Source organism: Lathamus discolor, chromosome 7 (assembly GCF_037157495.1).
Source record: "Lathamus discolor isolate bLatDis1 chromosome 7, bLatDis1.hap1, whole genome shotgun sequence".
Taxonomy (NCBI): domain Eukaryota; kingdom Metazoa; phylum Chordata; class Aves; order Psittaciformes; family Psittacidae; genus Lathamus; species Lathamus discolor.
The window spans coordinates 12,476,460-12,496,324 of NC_088890.1; the positions used below are offsets into that span (position 1 = coordinate 12,476,460).

Consider the following 19,865-nt stretch of genomic DNA (forward strand, 5'->3'; position numbering starts at 1 on the left):
TGAGGTCTTTAATATTCTCCCCATAAGTATCTATATCAAACTCTGAGTGGTACTGACATCAGACTCATGAGCTCACGGTTGATTGGATGACATCCCTTTGAGCTTTCAAACATTTGTATCAGTTGCTATTTTGCAGGAATAAACTGCTATTTCTCCCATCCTTTCCCCCAGCTTCTGTTTCCATGTTCCTTGCTCTGAGATAGAGACCATACTGTCCTCCCAGCTTCTGGGCACTCAGTCATGGTTGCCAAGCTGAAATATTACAGTATTATGACTCTACACGCATTTGCTTCCCAATAAATGTTTGGAAAGTGAAAGCATCACATAATTCCTAACTCTTTGTCATATACATTCCTCCAGTTTTGGTGAGAACACTCCAAATTTAACTCAGGAGTTTCCCTAAAATTACAGTGTCTTTTACAAAATTTCCCCAAAGTGATCTGACTGAAAGCAATTTTCCATGACAATGATTTCCTATTCCTTTATTGCCCACTACATTTTTAATCTTTAATATATTTCTATTTCATGATGTTTGCCATTATCCCTATCTTTCATGAACCGCTAATATCTTTCAATAGCTGAACTGCAGTTAAGATAGCTACTCTGATGGGTTTTTCTGTTATTTATCTCTCAAATATTTTAATTACTTTATTTTCATGATGGGCTGGCATCAACTCACAAATTATCTCTGCACAAATTAGATTCAGAATTTACCAGACTATGACTCTTGTCAATATTTATGCTTTCTTCTTTGCAGAAAGAGAAAAGTATTAGAAGAGGAAACATCACAAGAGCAAATAGTGGCTTTTAAGCAAATACAAATCAGAAAACAATTCTTATGGAGGTTATGGCAAAGGCAAACCAAGTACTTTATAAAAGCATTTGAATACTCAATTCAAAGTCATTTCCTGTCATTGAACATTCAGCTCTCCTGAGATGGTTATTAAAAGGTTTATACTAATTTATCTATCAACCCATCCTCTACAGGCAAAGTGGGACAGACAGTACTCAGAAAGTAAATAATAAATGTTTTCCAAATGAATATATCAGGGAAAATATATGCATAATCTACCTAGTGCATTTGAATTTATAAAAGTTGGTAAGGAGCATCAGTATCAGCATGTAGAAACCTGTAAGGAGTTGATAGTCCAGAGGTATTCTCTGAAATCCTGCATTCAGATTTGTGTTCTGTCCCCAAAACCAGGAATGAAATTAAATCATTCCAGGGGGCACACAGAGCTTTTTCTTCCAATATTCACTGAATAACAACCAGTGCATGTTTTACCATATACTACCTTAGTAATTTGTGCTTTCCTATTTAATTTGAGGAAACACAGTTTTCATCTTAAAAAAAGGCCCAAACCAAAAGCCAAGTAAAAGCCCTTACTTGGAACAATTAGCTCAATTTCTTCTGACATGGCAGTTCCCAGCACATTGGATGCAAAGCAACGATATTTCCCTTGAAAATTGGTGATGATTCCACGGTTTTGAATCACAAATGTTCCAGAGTTGTTAGTTGCAACTATCCTTGGGTCAGATAACAAATCAAATGGTTTTCCATCCTTAGTCCAGTTAAAGCTGAAAAACAAGACCAGTGTTACACAAGACAGGCCACAGAACAAGGAGCACTATGGTACAAAAGCAGTGGTAAATAGGGGTCCAAAAGTGTACTATTAAAATAAAAGAAAAAACTTGATGTAGGAGAGAGTTAAATGGCAAAGAAACCACTGTGCTACCATAAGCTGTGGTAGCTATTGGGCATCTCTCTCCTATCAGAAACTTTACTTTTGGATAACTGACTGTGACATGAAATAAACACAAAGCTTAAGGCAAGGACAATAAATGAGAGAGGTCATCTGTGAAAGCAAGAGCACAGAGTGAAAAGAACTATAGGTCTACAAAAAAGCTGTGTCTGTAGAAGAGGTGGTACTTTTGACTAGCAAAGATTGACAGGAGCTTTTCTCGCTATCTACAGGAGATACCATGGTCGAAACAAGGAGAAAGCAAGATGACTCAACTGAGTTTCTCCTGGTCTTGACACAGAATCAGTTGTAGTTTTGATGATACTAGCATGTGACTTTGGTTAATGCTGAAGGCTTGGTCATAGTTTATGTATCTGAAAGTCTTAGATGGATTGAAATAAGGCTGAAGTGATTAAAAATCAGAGACAGAAATTAGACTATTACATGCATCTATGGAAGATGTAAATTTTTTAATATTTTGTCATGTTTTAAGAGAAAAAAGTCAACAGAAATGTATGTTTTGGTACTTCACTAATACTGGTAAAACTGCCTTGCTACAGTACGGAAGGGAATATGGGTTCCTATTGCCTAACCAGCACTAACACACACATTTAAATATACTGGAAAACCTTCATTAATCCAATGATAAACAGTGAAACAAAGGAAATTTGTTATCATGCTACAAATCTCCATTCAGAGTTCAAGTAAAAATGATCAAATCATCCTGATATAAAATAACAATTGTCTTTTTAAAGCAAGTTTAAATTGTGTTGCAGGTAAAGAAGAAGGGAAAGATCAGAGTAAAAATAACATGCAAAAAAAAAACTATTAATTTAGCCCATACACCATCCAATGGTGAAAGCCTCCGGAGAAGCTTTTACTGTGTTATTACATTTTTGCTAATCACATTTTCATTAATTTTTTTTCCTTTTCACACTGGCTTAAAATACGTAAAGCTTATCTTTGGATATGTATTTGAATAACTCCTTATGTGTATATTTGTAACATCACCATGTCCGTGATGATGCTAGGTGAAGACAAGGTATCAGATAAAATGTAAATGTGATCTTTGAATACACAATTTAATGTGCTTGGTATTTTTAGGGTTGCTGTGGAAAAGGCAGAACAGCTGGGACCCTTTGATTACCATTACACATCTCCTATCTTTTGCAGCATAGCCCAGACAAGCTTTTTTAAATCAGACGGTGAATTCAGCACATGCAAGGAACATCTCCAACAAGAAAAAGACATGTTGATATCTATTCACAGAGTGGAAGTGATGGGGCAATAAAAGCTGAATGGCCTAAATGGACACCCAAGCCTTAACCTAGTCTTACAGTGATGAGCAGGTTACTGTACATCAGCTATTCCTCCCCTCCTCAAAATCATAGTGATGTTTGGCAAAGGCTACAAGCAAATTCAATTTCTGCTTGCTTCTCCGGGTGAAAGCAGTACTCACATGGGCTGTGGGTTTCCTCTAGCTTCACATTTAATTGTAAAGTCCTCATCAAAGGGGTAGGCAACCTGGGTGTGGGACTGCTCCGTGATTGTTGGAAGCTGTGCAACTGAACACAAAGAAGTAGCAGGTTAAAATACCATCCAAGCAAAGCTATGCTCTGCTCAGGTCATTTCTTGGAAGGATTCAATATCAGGATTGCCTTACACCTGCAAAGAGTGAGGAATTGCCAACACTCTCTGTTCCACAAACTGAACACTGATATTGCCCCAACAGCCAGGGGAAAGCTTGATGGCACTGACTGCACCCAGCCAGCCACTCACAGGCATCACCTGCACACACTTCCATGTATGACCAACCCATCCAGGGCAGAGGGGAGCTGTGGCCATGCTAAAGCTAAAGTCAAAGCATCGGGGTGTGGAATGGTAAATTTATTCAGTGGTGAAGTCAGTAACTGGCTTTTTAATCCAGACAGATAAACACACATGAAGTAGCAAATTGCTGCGTCCATCCTGGATAAAATTGCCAGGAAATCTATGGACTGAAAAGACGACTTAATGCCCCCTCTAGGGTACAGCAGTTATCAGTGACACAATGATGTTTCACTAACTTTTTTTTTTTTCTAGAGGAATAGGTGTTGTGAATGGCTGTGTAAGAGAGCCATATGACAGAGGATGCCCCCCACAGCAGAGCTGGGGATAATAGGATCATCACATTGATATAAACAGCCAGGAAGAAAATTAACATGCTCTTTGGTTTCTCTTTTAAGTCCAGGAAGCTAAAAGCTGGAGCAAAACGTGGTGCCTTGCCACGCCATGTGCTCTCAAAGCTGAACAATTCCAAGACCACCAGCTTCACTGATCAGACATAATTCTTTTTTATTAAAATATAAAACGCTTCATTAAAGCAATTAAGGGCTAGGTGGTTCCCCAGTGTAGGTAGATAAAAGCAGTGGATGCCCAGACAGTTTGTCCTGCACTTTAGAGTCACAGAACCACTTTTACTTTATTTAAACACAAAGAGCCAATGCTGTACTTTCCTCCAAAAACACCTTCTACTTCCAAACGCTGATAACCAAATTTGGATAGCTTTAAAAAATATCCTATAACACTGCTTGATTGATTCCCCTTTGCAGCCAGGGCCATTGGCAGACTCTGGAGTGCTAACAGCTCACAGCAGGTTCACATGATGCCCTGCAACTTGCCTGTGTCCTATTCTTAGGCTACAGTACCCAAAGCACTGCAAAGAGACTACATACCTTTATACTTAGGTTTATTTATTTATTTTCCCCCACTGTAATTCATAAGATCAATAGATTTGTTGGGTTTCTCCCCCACCCTTACAAAAATCAGACTGTAGCTTGCAATCCTCTTGGTCCACTTATGTTTGAAAAATGCAAAGCTTGGGAGGTCTGGGCTCTACTCCAGGCAGTGGGGTCCACTGGTGTTCATTGTATTGCCCCTTATGAGCCTCATCCCATATTTTACATGTGTCCTAAAACCACACCAACCGTGTAAAACAGGCAGTTTGAATGCATTCACAGCCAGAGAGTGATAAAGGAGGTGCTCCCCAGGGTGGTATGTAGGCATAGGAAATACTTCTCTGGGGACTAACATATGCCTTGAGACATACACCTGCTCCTTTTTCAGACTTAAACAGTAGATTGCAAGACAAGTAAGGGTATATGTACCTCACAGAAGCTTCAGGGAGATTCAGAGTCAAAATGAGGAATTTATGTGAAGGATAAAACCAAACCCTCAGAGCTAAGGGCTGCATTGGATCGCAAATACCAGATATATGATAGTAGGCAAGTTTACTGTTACATTTACAGAACCTTAGAATCATGGAATTTATGATTCTATGATTCTATTAATTCATAGAATCATGTTTGAGTTGGAAGGGACCTTAAAGCTCATCCACTTCCAACACCCTGCCATGGGCAGCGACAACTTCTACTACATCAGGTTGCTTCAAGCCTCATCCAACCTGGCCTTGAACACTGCCAGGGATGGGGCAGCCACAGCTTCTCTGGGCACCCTGTGCCAGAGCCTCAGCACCCTCACAGGGAAGAACTTCTTCCTAATGTCTAATCTAAATCTACTTTCTGTCAGCTTGAAGCCAATCCCTCTTGTGGGTGGACACCTTAGACCTAGGTCATCACTTGTCATGCAGGCTTGTAGTCATAACCTAGCATAATCTAATCTAATCTATTTCTAGATTTCTATTCCCTATGCCCACCCTAAATTGAATCACAATGAGACTGTTCTTTCCCTGTCCAAAAACACTTTCAAGGACACAAATCACAAAGCATACAAATTGAAACTGGATTTTATTTCATTATTCTATTTTATTTTGGTTTTGTCACTTTTATTTTATGTTATGTTATTTTATGGAGGGTTTTTGTTTGTTTTGGGCTGAGTGTTTTACTGTTTCAGAGCTGATGCTCACAAGCACATGTGTAGCCAGGAGAGGACTGATGCATTCTTCATCTTAGCTTGAAGAAACACCCCTTTCAGTCTGTGAAAGGAAAGCCAAGAACCATGGAAAGCAGCAGCAGGAAGACAGGCCAAGCAGTCCCTGTCTCCCAAAGAATGAGAATGGGAAGCATGAGCATCAAGATCAACCACACACAAATGTTCAGTAATACCATGAGGTATTTCCCAAAGCATGACACCTACTGATGACAAGCATGCGACTTCCAGCACTTGCTCAGGGGCTGCACTTCCTGGCCAGGAGTAAATGAAAATTGCTCTCATGCCTGCCCGGTGATGGTGTTGCACGCAGGGAGAGCTGGAAAGTGGCAGCTGCTAATGGGGCAGCAAGTCTGAACCCTTTCCAAGCACAGGCTGCTTTGTGCAAGCAAGAACCCCCAGGGAAATGGAGCCAAGGGAAGAGCTGAGCTTGCTTTCGCTCTGAGCTTGCAGTGAGTGATGGAGCCAGAGAGCGCCAGTGACTGCTGTATTGCTGGGTGGTGACATGGAATGGAGAGGCATGGAATGGAATGGAGAGGCATAGAATAGAATGGAACAGAACAGAAATAGAACGGAACGGAACAGAATGCAATGCAATACAATGAAATACGAATCACTGGGGATGCCGGGCTCTTATTGAACAGGATGTTTAAACAAAGAGTGAGCATGTCCACATAAACAGGTCCAAAAAAAGTAGCTTACATTTTTATCACATCTGAATTTCCCGAAGGCCATGTTCTGGCAGAATTAAATTCAAAATAGAACAACTGAAAAGCAGGATTTAATATTTTTTTCTTCAGGGAAAGGTTAAAAAATAAGAAAAAAAGAAAAGATACCAGAACAAAACATCAGAGTGTTCAGTAAAATAGTTACAACTCACCTGATAACGGTATTTCAATAGCTGCTGCCAAACTCGATAAAAAGAAAAAGAGGCATATGGTGATCCCTTTTGTGCTTAATAGCATCTTCATCACTCTTCTGTAAACAAGGAGTCCAAACAGAATGAGAGATAACTTATGCTTCCTCTCACCGTCACTTCAAATCAGATGTAAGGATGTGAAACTGAAAGTCTAGTGAGGGGAAGAAAGAGCCACATTAGCTTGCAATATTAACTTTCTTCTAACAGGGTTACCAACATAAATCAATGCTTCAGGATTTGCAGCTAAGTTGCAAAACTGCACTGAGCGTTACAATTTCCTCTTCTCTCTCCCCACCCCCTGGCTTCAGGAAAGTCCTCTATTACATTTCTGACAAAAAAAAAAAAAAATACATGCACAAAAGTAAAATCCATTCTAGCACCGAAGTATAATTATTTTGTGTTTTGCAATTAGAAGTAGAGATGGTTTAAAAGATGGCCTATTTGTAATCATTCCACTTCATAAATTTTTCTAATGACAGCTGTGTAAGTTCGAAAGTAATGTAACACATCTAATGAGAGAAATTCGGTATACTAATGACCTTGTTCATAAATCTCATGTGTCTTTCATCTTTCATTTATGTTTAAAAAAGCACACAATTTAGTTCATTAATAAGGACCAGAACATGAAACCTTTGCTTTTCCTTATAATCTCAGAACTGCTATACATAGATTTTACACAATCCATCATACATCCTTAGATTCTACATTACCAGAGAAAATGTCAGGTGCCTGCCAAAATCAGACATATTCACCTCTAATGAGCATTTAAGTGTAATTCACAGAGGAGTAAAGGAGAGGGAACTTTACAGATGTGGGTGTATGGAGGATTTCAGTCATCAGCATCATTCACAGTATCTCAGCAAAATATTAACCAGTATAAGATATGTTTTGTACCTGTGAATCTTCTAACAGATAATGCTTAAGGAAAATCAGTCTCAAGAGAATTTAGACCTCAGCTGTCAAGATACTTTAGCAAGAAAAATTTTCAGGGCATAGCTTCTCTGCTGGAGATAAGGACCAACCCACATGGCACAGCAAGCTCTGATTCAAGCCACCAAGCAAAGCTGTACAACCATGGCAATGTATTTCCAGACTAAGCCTGGCTCGCACACAGCGCTTGTATCTTTGCACATACCACTCGGTTAATCCCTGGATCAGAAAAGCAATCCCCAGATCACTGAGAGCAGTTGGCATGCGGGGACAGGCAGGAGGTGTGACCTGCGCAGTGCACTGGGGACACTCGCCCTTGCCCTGCACAGCTGGCTGCAGCTGGAGCAGAGACAGCGCTGAGCCACGAAGCCCACACACTCCGGTCTGTGATGTTTTGCTCCTGATGGTTGGTTTGCGGGACCTCTACAAAATACAGACACAAAGCAGAGATTTCCCTTTAGCCCTTCATGCTCCCTCTTGCATCGGCTCTCAGAGAGGAGCAACAGGTTGTGCTGTGGCCCTCTCTGCAGAGGATTAGCAGGATAATTTCTGTTCACATGGTCACCAGTTCATGAAAGCTTCCTGGAAGTTAACGTCTTTGAAACCAAAATCCTTGGGTGAAGATTGAAATTGGCCAACAAGGGGACAAGAGACAGACACCATAATCACATAAGCCTCATTTGTTTAGAAATGAGGCTAAAAAACAGATGTCTTATAAGTATCTCAGGCAGCGAGTATTCGCTGATGGAAGAAGCTGACTAATCTGCTTAGTGCCTCACTCTGCAGATGGGGGTGGCACAGAGGGGCACTGGAGGGGACAGGGACCTACTGGCTGAACTGCCACCTCAGGCAGCTGGGGGTTTGGGTGCAAATCAGGCAGAATCAGGCAACATCATTCAGTTCTGTTTTGTGGCAGAGGAGATTTCCCTCAGTTTGATTCCCCCTAGCTCTAACTTGCAAGCAGTAGACATTTCCAAACCTCAGTCCAATAAAATCCAGGCTGTGTCACAGCATGGGGAGTACACACAACCCACAGCAGCCCCAAGCAGCAGCTACCTGGTGGCTGCATAACTTCTGTCACTGCAGACTGGGCTCTCCTCCCTTGCCTTAGCCGGTGCTGGCAGACGCTGAGTTCCAAATCTGTCTGTGTCACCGATGGTAAAACAGATGCTCTGACAGCAAACCCTCCAGCCACACAACTGCAATTTAGGCTCATAAAAATCTGACCAGTGTTGCTGCTTGCAGACAGTGCACTAGTGGCAGTGAAGCCCTCTTTTCCCCTGTCTGCTGACAGCTCTGGGTAGCAAAGCAACCCATGTCAGGATTCCAACCAGAGGAAGTGGAGAAAAGATTACAGGTGTGCAGCTTGCTAAGGTTGCTGACTGACTAGTGGGAAGCTTCTTTATATATGAATGTTACAAAGCACTGTATAGATTCAGAGTAAATTCAAGGAAGAAACAGGACAACAGCTTGATTCCTTAACCAAACCCATTAGCTCACACTTTTTTCTTTTTTTTTTTTTTTTTTTTTTTTAATAAAGTGGCAGGGAGCAAAGAAATGTACCAAATAAAAGGATATCTTTTATCATGTTGTACGGCACGACTTGCCTTTGCAGGCTGCTGTAATTAGTTGGTCTGTCTAGCGCCTTGCTGTTTTTCCCTGTGTTGAATACTAATGCAGGGGGCCGACAGCACTAGCATTTGGAAGCAGCGAGCACTTGGGGCCCAGTGGTGCTAGACTTGTGCACAGCAATCAGATACTTCCAAAGGCCACTTGGAAATGTTCCTGCAGCTGCATTTAACCTCTGCTGTTTTATTCTGTGACAGCTTCCACGAGGTACAGTCTCAGGGTGACCTGAATTGAGCAACAGTATCTTTGCAGAGGTATTTACCTAGTGATAACTATCCCGCAAGATAAGCCTCCTGTTCATATGTTATATATATTACTCCTAAGGGAGTAGTAGAGGTGTTATCCTGCTGTGCTGTTTGCAACAGCAGTTATTATGGAAGTCTAACACCTAACACACATCACCCTGTGTGTGCCCAACTCAGCCAGTTGCTCTTCCATGCCCTGTTCTGGACAGTGATGGTCCTCAAAAGACAGACAGGTGAGACATACCATCCCTGCATGGAGACCTGCGCCAAACGATTAACCTTATTTAAGGTGATGTATAGACAGGCTTGCCAAGCGCTAGCGTTTAGTATGACCGTCACGTGTTTGGCTGTCCTACCAAGCCTCAGGCCCACAGCTCAGCTGAAACTGCAGAGCCCCTGATTAAATCACTGGCTTTCCCTCTCATCTCCAGCATCCAAACAACCCCGAGCCCCTTCCTAAATGAGCAATATCAGACATCCTCCAGACACCTCATCCATCCCAGCCTTAAATGCAGCCAAGTACCCAAACTTCAGGCAGCACGGTCTTTCTCTCCTAGGATGATTAAACTCCAAACCAAAAGTTCTCATCTTGTGCCAGTTCCTAGCAAATGAACAATTTAGCTGCTTAATTTGGAGAAGTGAACAAGGTAGCTGTGCAAGCACTTGGCAGCTACAGGCAGGTTTCGGTCTCGCTGGTGCCAAAATACAATGCTCTCCTAGTGTCTAGTAAGTGCCAGTAAGCAACATGCAAAATCTTGACCTTGGTAAGAACATCAGCCCTGCCCTCTGAGCCAGTGTGCTGGATGAGGCCCAGAGCTTGCTGTGGACCCCCACATTTTCCCAGGAATTCTATATCCTCCTTTGTTCTCATGAGGTGTTGGCTGCAGCATCCCTTGCACCAGGGAGGGGGGGCAAAAGATTACCAAAGAAAACCTTTCCTCAGCACAATGAATGAATACGTATTGCTAAAGCACATTACATTTACAATCCCTCCTCTTCCTTTTTCTTTTCCCCCTCCTTCCTCTATTTCTATCTTTATGTTCCATTTTCTCTGCCTCAGGCTTAAGCCAAGTAATTTGAATTCACTGCAAATACTTATCTGTAGTTCCTTACCTGCAATTCATTATTTACTGTGCTGTTCACTTAATAGTAAATACTGATTGCTCTAAAGGACAGCTCATTTGTTTGTTTAATGAGCTGCCTTTAACTTACAGTGAACAAATCTTTCAAAATATCACTATTTCTAAGAAGCAATGCAGTTCTAGATTCTTTTATTGTATACCCTTGCTTCCAGAAGTATGTAATAAAAATATTGGACAACTAAACAAGAAAAAAAAAATTAGATTTCCATTTATCTCATCAACCTAGTGAACAATTTTCCCTACATGTAATTACTACATTAAAATTGCTCATAAATAGCAGCAGGATGACAGCCAAAATTCCCAGATTACTGGTCTACTGCTTCCAAGAGAAATATTGCACTACCAAACATGGCATCAACCACAGCTATTTGTTTCTCTTGTAAAATATGTAAGATTTGGTCCTTGTATAAGTCCTGTACAGCACAAATATTCATGAAAGTACTGGATTCCCACAGTTTAATACTGGTACATTGCAGGGCTGACCTTTTCATTAGCTAGAATCAGATTTAATTTTTCAGTGACATATATGTGACAGGATTGTTAAATAAAAGCCATTGGTAATTAGAAATCACAGCCTTCAGTGTGGCCCCAGTGAGAGAATAACAAAACAAAACCCTGGAAAAAAATTACTTCCTGGCATGAGAAATAAAAATTGGGTTATTTAATTACACCTTATATTGCAAGTTAAGTGACTATATCGGACAGGTGCTTAATTAAGTACTCTCGCTTTTTCTGTATTACAATCACAGAAGAAAAAATCCTAAGCACAGTCGAAACCACCATCCCTACACTGTTCGTAACTGAGGGTCAGCCTGGACCCAACTGAGGAGGTGCCTCTTACCCACATATTCCTCTGAAGATGAGCTTCTTGAAGCTCTTGTCACCTTTGAAGGCCTCTTTGGTGAGGCTGTTGAGAAGATGAGACTCAATCAAAGATCATAGTGAGCAAACCCTGCTGATGAGAAATCTGAGTGTGAAAAGCAGCAGGGATGCTCCACCTGCCTCTTCCTGCCTTTGCTACTCGCTGGTTCAGGGAACACTGCAGATGATACCTATGATGACATGAACTTTACTCAGAAAAGTTTTAATTTCCAACCCAATGAGCCTCTATGCCCATTTCTCTCTTCCACTGCAGAGGCTTTCACAAAATGGGTGACAAAAAGCTCATGAGGCAACGAAATGTGTTCAGTGTCGGACAAATTGGCCCCACAGCAGCTCCCAGCAGAGGTGCCATGGTGCCTAGAGCTACAGGCAGAGCACCAGGGAGCACACAGAATCAGTCACCTCTGCACTTTTCCATGCCACAGACAGGAACACCTCCCTAATTTGCTAATTAGCTAAGGAAGGTTAAAATTTATGCCAGTGAAACCATAAATATAATGCTACAGCAATAGCATTTATGCAGTTACAGTTCTTTTATTTTTCCCTGAAATCTCTCCTCCTCTCCCCACACGCAGAGGCACTAATGTGTTTGGAAAAGATCAGAAGGAATATTTATGAGGACCATCATTTTACTTCAGGTGTCAAAGTTATACATAGCTTTTCCCTAAAAGCTTTTTGACATCTCAGTGTTAGTACCAGGAGAAGATAACCTTCACTTGACTCTATCCCTATCACCTATTTTTGGATGTTGTCAGTTCCCAGAAAAGCAGCCCAGATGCATACGCTGGAGGTGATTAAAATAATCATCCAAATTAGAAAGATGTTCTTCCTTCCATGGTAAAGTATTTCCAAATAGACTGTAGCACATCAGCATGAAGATTTTATTTTTAGATGCAATTCCACTCTCAGGAGATTTAGTTAGAGGAGTCTATGCATTAAGTATCTTGCCAAGGACTTTAGAAACATTGTCGGACAACACATGTAAAGTAAATTTTTCAGGGCAGTAAAACAACTTCAACATTATTTCAAAACATTTGTGTTTCAAACCTGATTGCAACTATTACACCTTCCCAATTCTGCAATCCAGCAGTCTTTTAGTTCCTCAAACCACAAAAAAACTTCTAAAAATGTGATAGAATGAATATAAATAATAAAGAAATATATACACAAGGCTGTAGAATGTTCTACTGTAGCACAAGCGGTAGTAAAACATTCAATTCAATGAACAGGGTAAGTATTAGAACTAATTTCCCTGGGAGAAGACTTTAAGAAGTAAGTAGAGATTTTGGGATCCCAGCTTGTCAGGTCCTGGGTTTCTGGAAGAAAAGTCAGCTTTTGAATGGTCAGGGCATCTCCCCTGCTGGGCAGACACAGCAGAGTGACGGCTGCTGCTGGTCTCTGAGCCAGTGGTCTGCTCTCCGGCAACTGCCATTGATGTCTCAGTCTTATGTTTGTGGGGCAACTCAGTCAATACTGTTTCTGCCTAAGATGTACTCCGAGCTAAGCTGAAAAGGTGTACGAGCATCTTCTGGTCCATGTGCCCGGCCATGGGAGAACACATCTGTCATCAGCTGTCTGTTTTTGCAAATGCTCCCTATCTTCTCCCAGCTGTTCCCAACAAAATCCTAAAATAAAATCCCCCTTAAGCCTCAGTAGATCACATCCTGTGCTCTCAAACCATTCAAAACCTGACTATAAATGGTTAATGATTTCTCTTGGTCATCACTCTGCCCATATAATGGCACAGCACCTGACAGATTTGATTTGTTTCGTACATCTAGTAGCTGAAGCACTTTACTATTACATCACAGACCACATTTCTTAAAACCTTGCATGGCTTTTGCACACACATAATAACTGAAAACTAAAGAAATGTGGTTTGTAATCAATGCAAATTATCTGCTTGCTGGCAACTGTCTGTTGACATTTGCCAACGTGAATGTTCTCCCTAGGATCTAGAGGCACTGCTGCCAGAGAATGTGAGGTCTTCAGGTTTTCCTGAGAAAATAAGTAAAATGGATTCCCTATTGTCTTTTCACCAATACGATTCATACAAACTAGATAATCTCAATACTCTTTCGCCTTGTTTTCATAAAATCATAGAATAGTTAGGGTTGGAAAGGACCTCAAGATCATCTAGCTCCAACCCCCCTGCCATGGACAGGGACACCTCACACTAAACCATCCCACACAAGGCTTCATCCAACCTGGCCTTGAACACCGCCAGGGATGGAGCACTCACAACCTCCCTGGGCAACCCATTCCAGTGCCTCACCACCCTAACAGGAAAGAATTTCCTCCTTATATCCAATCTAAACTTCCCCTGTTTAAGTTTTGACCCATTACCCCTTGTCCTGTCACTACAGTCCCTGATGAAGAGTCCCTCCCCAGCATCCCTATAGGCCCCCTTCAGATACTGGAAGGCTGCTATGAGGTCCCCACGCAGCCTTCTCTTCCCCAGGCTGAACAGCCCCGACTTCCTCAGCCTGTCTTCATATGGGAGGTGCTCCAGTCCCCTGATCATCCTCGTGGCCCTCCTCTGGACTTGTTCCAACAGTTCCATGTCCTTTTTATGCTGAGGACACCAGAACTGCACACAATGCTCCAGGTGAGGTCTCACAAGAGCAGAGTAGAGGGGCAGGATCACCTCCTTCAACCTGCTGGTCACGCTCCTTTTGATGCAGCCCAGGATACGGTTGGCTTTCTGGGCTGTGAGCGCACACTGAAGCCGGCTCATGTTCATTTTCTCATCAACCAGCACCCCCAAGTCCTTCTCTGCAGGGCCGCTCTGAATCTCTTCTTTGCCCAGTCTGTAGCTTTTCCTTATACCTTCTAACATGCTCCATTGGGTGGCTCCTTTCAAGACAGCAAGAGCTTGGTTTTTAAATAGAGCGTGGAACTGAGCAATGTTTCTGGCAACACATGACATTTGAACTTAATAATTTGTCAGTACCCATTTTGGCCTAATGTCAACTAGACTTGACTTAGAGCAAAGGATCATTTGTAAACTTTGAGTCAAGCAAACTTAAATGAAACTTCCTACTTTTTTATTTGCTTCCTGCGAAAATCTGTGTGAGCAATAATATTTGACAAAGCCACCAACTTAATACAAATTACATTACTGCTGAAAACAAAGTTCACTTTTGCAGCTGTGTATATTCATAATGGAAACCTACTCAAAAAATATCAGCCCTGCAAAGACCGACAGGAGACCAGGTTTGCCAGCCCTTCAGATCAGCTCTGCTGTGAGCTCAAAATGCCTCTGAGCAGCTCTTGTAATAAAGACTCAAAAGAAAATCCAGCGTAGAAATCAATATGTGGTTTAGGTTTTTCATAACCAAAGAAATAAACGTTAACTGTGAATGGTACATTGTTTCTGATGAATACGTCGTTGAACTTTAGTTATAACATTATTGACATGGCACTTTAAATTGAGATAACCATTGATGTGGCTACTCCTACTATTAGGAGCACATAAACCTGGATGCCCAGCAGCCAAATTCCACCTTAATGGATGTTCTTAAACATGCGAAGAAATACAAACATCTGTATTGATTTAAAGAGAACAACAGCACTTAACAACAGCAGGACACCTAGTCACCCCAAAGTCACTTTGGCTCAGCCCTCCTGACTGAGCGTGCACAGGTAAGCAGCAGGAGTGCAGGAGAATCATCTCCTGGTACATATATCCTCCCTACTTCCTATAACTGTTTGGGGGCTTTCTGAGTCAGATGCTGCATTTAACCTTTTGTCTGTAACAGCTACCAATGGGCTTTTATTCCACAAATCTAAGTACCTTTTTCTTTTTTCTTAATTGATTATATACTTTGACCTCCACCACCAGAGATAACGAGTCCCTAAATACATACAGTGTTAAACTTGCTGATTAATAATCTCACTGGTGCTCCCTAGCTCTCTACTGGTCCTCTTTGCATCACTTGTGATTGTGCAATTTTCCTTGTATCGCCTCTTTGGAATCCTGTTGCCAAACTGACCTCCCAGAGCACCAGGGCATGTGCTTGTGGTGGGGTAACTGGTAACTTAGCTGCCCAGGTTGGTCTCAGGTCCTTCTTCTCTGGTTATCCTCACTGTTTGTAAAATTATTCTTTCCCCAGTTCATTTTTGGACTGGGTTAACTGGGCAGAACTCTGAGCAGTGGGAACACTGGGCAGCAACCCCTTTAACAGATGAGTTTAGATCTACAGACACAAACTTAGTCTTTCCTTGAGTGGGAACCAATATGTATCTTTACATTCACCTTCTAGCCTTCTTCCAGCTCTACTGTGGGAGCAACCCCTCTTTCAGGGAAAAAGCCAAATTTAAGGTAGTGTATTTGAGATGTATATAACACTCCTGCAGTAAATTGTTTGTGTAAATGTTTTGCAGACTTTTGAAAAATCTAGAATTATTTAGTTTCTAAGGTATTTAAAGTAAAAGATGAATGAGAAAAAGAAGCATCATGAATTTTCAGATCATATCTCTTCATTACACTATGAAGTGCACTTTGCATAACACTTGTACAAGTCACCATAAAATAAGGTTCCTGGTTTACATATACTCACATTTACAGATGTAAGAGCAGTCTAATCCCTGCATGTGTATCTATTTTATCTCCTTTACTTAAAGGTATGGCCATACATTCATTTATTATTTTTTTTTTCTGTTGACCAATGAAATCAGAAATTATTTCAGCTCAATGACATAACACTGTAGTAGAGGAATGTTGTGAGCATGGCTTTTTCACAGACCTGTAAATATGCCGTGACTGTCACTCCCCCTTGCTGGTAACAAAACAGCACAGATTTGATCTTTGCAGACACATCTGAAATCACACCAGCTGGTTAAAAATTAAACTATTGTCTGAGGCTCTTCCCATTATATGTTTCCTTGAGATCCTACATCTCTAAACGAGCTTACCACATTTCTGGCTGAAACTAGATTTATATTAATTGAAATTTTTATCGGCGATTAGCATTTCAGCTCATAGGTCAAGCATGAAGCATAAAACAAAGTACAGTAGCAACTGGGCGGGATGACTAGGAATGACGGCGTGTCAGCCATGCACAAAGGAAATAAAAACAGGCTGCAGTTTGTTTTCAGATGAGACTGCTAATGTCAGCCTCCTCCAATGGAGGCAATGCAAATTCTTCTGCATTTCAAAATGAATTTGAGGCAAAGGTACTTTCTTCTTTTGTATGCTCATTCTCTCTCTTTCAGAGCACAAAATAATAGCAAAATCATGAGCTTTCTTGTGCTAATAAAAACAAACATGAACTATAGTAAAGCGACACTTCCGAGGAGAAGTCCTGCCTCGCCCTGAAAGCCTCTCCTGAAACCCAGCTCATGCCACAGTTAGTTTTACCTATTCCTTCTCCTGCTCACAGCACATCCTTCAACAGACACAAAGCCAGGCAGAGCCCTATTGAATTGGAAATGTGGACAGGGGATCTGCCAGGCAGAGCCCCTTGCAAGCCTGGAACCTAATGAGATTGTTCATTCAGCATAAACCTCAGTGAAAACAGCATATCACCCTCCCAAACACACACACACACACACACGCTTACCTAAAGTATGCCAGTGGAGAAATTCTGCACTCTATCAGGCAGTAAAGGAGGGGGAAGAATTTACAGCACCCAGCACCCACTGGGCTCCATTCAAGTGCATGGTGTGCTCGTGGTACGGGAGCAATCCCTATGCCACAAAAATCATCTGATAACAACAGAATTCACTGCAGAGTAATGAAGGTTTGACTTGACACTAGTGGTTTTCACTAATTCACAGCAAGGGTTGTGTTTACTTGAGAGTTCCCTGTGCTAGTAGCAAGGTGACAACATGAACAGAGAGGAAAGAAAAGGATATTTAATTGAAAATCAATTATCTCTATAAACAGCAGAAAACAGCTATTATTCCCACATGGCCCATTAGAGACCATTTTTTCCTGATGCATCCCAGATATACGAACTCATTCGCAAGGTAAAACACTGTGAATACTGTCAAATACCAAAAATCCTAAATCTGAAACCACTGCTTCACATACATCGTGTGAGAGCATGCTTACAGCGTTCACAGACTTGGGGGAGTCTCAGTGTGTTCTCAAGATCCCAAGAGAAAATCCTGGCAGGCTTCACACACGAAATCTTAAAACCAAAGGAAAACTAACATCAAAACTGAAGCAAATCTCCTTCTATATCAATGTTATTCTTGTATCTCAGCATAATAGCACTACATGACAGTGAAAGTCACTGGGACATTGAGTGTTTCTAATTTAAGTTGCAGTCAGCACTTCATGACAATGGAGAGTTTCACGGCAAGTGATCTTGTGTACTTCCTGCCTTCCTCTGATTTTTTCTTCTGCGTAATAAGAGAGATTAGCTCATGCAGCTTTGTGGAGGATCTCACAATACTTACTTTTCCTGCTAAGTCAAACCATTAAGCTTCCATGTTACTAAAGATACAAGGAATTACTTAAAAACTCAAGTGAGATGTATTGATTTAACCACAGACACAGCATGAAAGCATTTAAGGATACAAGTTAAACACCATCCATATCACTGCAGATCGGATTCTGAAATCCCAGCATGTCCTCCCTGGACAGGGAACACCTCCTATAGCTTTGGGCATCTTGGTCTGCTTCTACAGGACGATCCACACCTACCAGTTGGATTTGCAGTTTACCAAGGAAGAAGTACCAGAGGAATTTACTTAGGGCACTAAGTGCAGGATTTGGCCCAGTTTATGCATTAGGAAGTCTAAGCACTACAGCAAACATGATAGCATAAGAGATAAATCAGTATTATATCCTGATTCTGCATTTCCTACTTCACTTGTGTTTACCTTAGATGCTGGAGTCTGCATTTTCCTACACCATATCCTTTTCCTAGGACCAACTTTACAGCTAAAAACCCCAGTCAGATTAAAGAAAAATACACACGCAAAAGCCTAGTCCGTATATGTGAGGTGTTCTTATTTCCCCTATATTCTTTAGGAACTGATATGATCCCAGCAGAGGCATATGAGAAAATGATAGGACAAGTTTTTTGCTGGGATCTCTAGGGAGGAAAGAGTTTATAATCTTAATGGAAGTGCCTGAGGATATTCTTTTAAGTAGCATAATGCTACAATTTCTCTGGTCATCATTTTCTTTCAATAGCTAATGTTAATGGAAACATTTTGTACCAAGGCTTTCCAGGGAATGGAGTTGTTGATAAGGTAAAGATTATTTCTGAGCATGGGCAGCAGTTTTCTCACTTGCTTATGTAGGTTTACCATTGTAAGAGAAAACTGTTGTCCAAAACACTCCCAATCCCAGTGATTTTCTAGCCTTTTTCAGGGCACTGAATCAGAACATCAGTCAACTGCACTGAAGACAGTTAGCTGACAGCATACTGAATGTATCTCGTGCACCTGTGGAAGAAAGGGAAGAGACTTCATAATTCTGTTTCTCTCTCCTGGATCCATGTTCATCATCCCTTTCACTACTGGCAAGATGCAGAAAAGCAGCTGTTGGTGACTGAATTATTTTCTGGTGATCACATAGAAGATATTTCATTAGGCAGATCACATGCAAATGGTATCTTTTAAGGCACAGTTGATCTCTTGAGACACAATTTGACTCTAAGTAAGTGAGCAGGGAACAATGAGGAAGCAACACAAGCAGAAAAACACGTTATCAAAACAGTCTAGAAGTCTTGTGAAACATAAGATTACTCACCTACTTACTAAGTACCTGGTGAAAAATGTACTGGGTAAAACAAAGCCCATTCCCCCAGATAGCTGATAAGAGCTTGGTAAAGTATCTCCCAATACTAGACAAATAGATTTAGAAACAATCTGGAGGTAGTACCCACTAACTACATAAGTGTAATTTCATCATTACTTTTCCTTTCTGTTCACTTTAGGTGCTTTGCTTTCCATAGCAACCATAAAACACATGCGCCTAAAATGCACTGCCAAATACTAAGTCCTTGTTCCAAAAGCTGGAGCTGCTGCTGGTCCATTGCAATGTAACTATGAACACCAAGCACAAATATACCATGTTTTCCCCTATCCCAGTTTTGAAAAAAAATTAACTCTACCTTGCTGGATATCAAAGTAAAAAAAATTAAACTAGAAGTACAACAAACATTTATCAGGAGGGGAAAATTCTGCTTGAATGATTAAAATCTGTTCAAGTTACATAAACCTGTAAGGAGAATCTTAATGCTGAATGTCACACTCACAGAACCATAGTCTTCATTACCCATTCTGTCCATAACATGATGTTCTTCAGAACAAGTGTGACTTTTGCTTGCCAGCCTGTCTGCAGATGTATTGTACTAATCGATTTACATGCACGTTGGGGAAAAGCGCTCTCCATGTCACACACATACAAACTGTATTATATACTTTGTGCAGAGCTTCTATAGCATTACACATGTTGTTCTACCTTTTTCTTAAAAAAAAAAAAAAG

At 41.1% G+C, this 19,865-nt stretch overlaps 1 protein-coding gene across 8 annotated transcripts in view; it reads right to left on the reverse strand.

Annotated features, from left to right (window-relative positions):
• The window catches only part of CHL1 (cell adhesion molecule L1 like), a 158,671-nt gene that overhangs the window by 53,793 nt on the left and 85,013 nt on the right, over positions 1 to 19,865 (reverse strand). For all 8 annotated transcript variants that reach the window (XM_065687216.1, XM_065687224.1, XM_065687220.1 and 5 more), the window contains 3 exons: positions 6,550 to 6,739; positions 3,202 to 3,307; positions 1,388 to 1,578 (listed from right to left, as the gene is read on the reverse strand). In XM_065687216.1, the coding sequence (XP_065543288.1) occupies positions 1,388 to 1,578; positions 3,202 to 3,307; positions 6,550 to 6,640 (388 nt within the window). In that variant the 5' untranslated portion in view covers positions 6,641 to 6,739. The remainder of the gene's footprint in view (positions 1 to 1,387; positions 1,579 to 3,201; positions 3,308 to 6,549; positions 6,740 to 19,865) is intronic.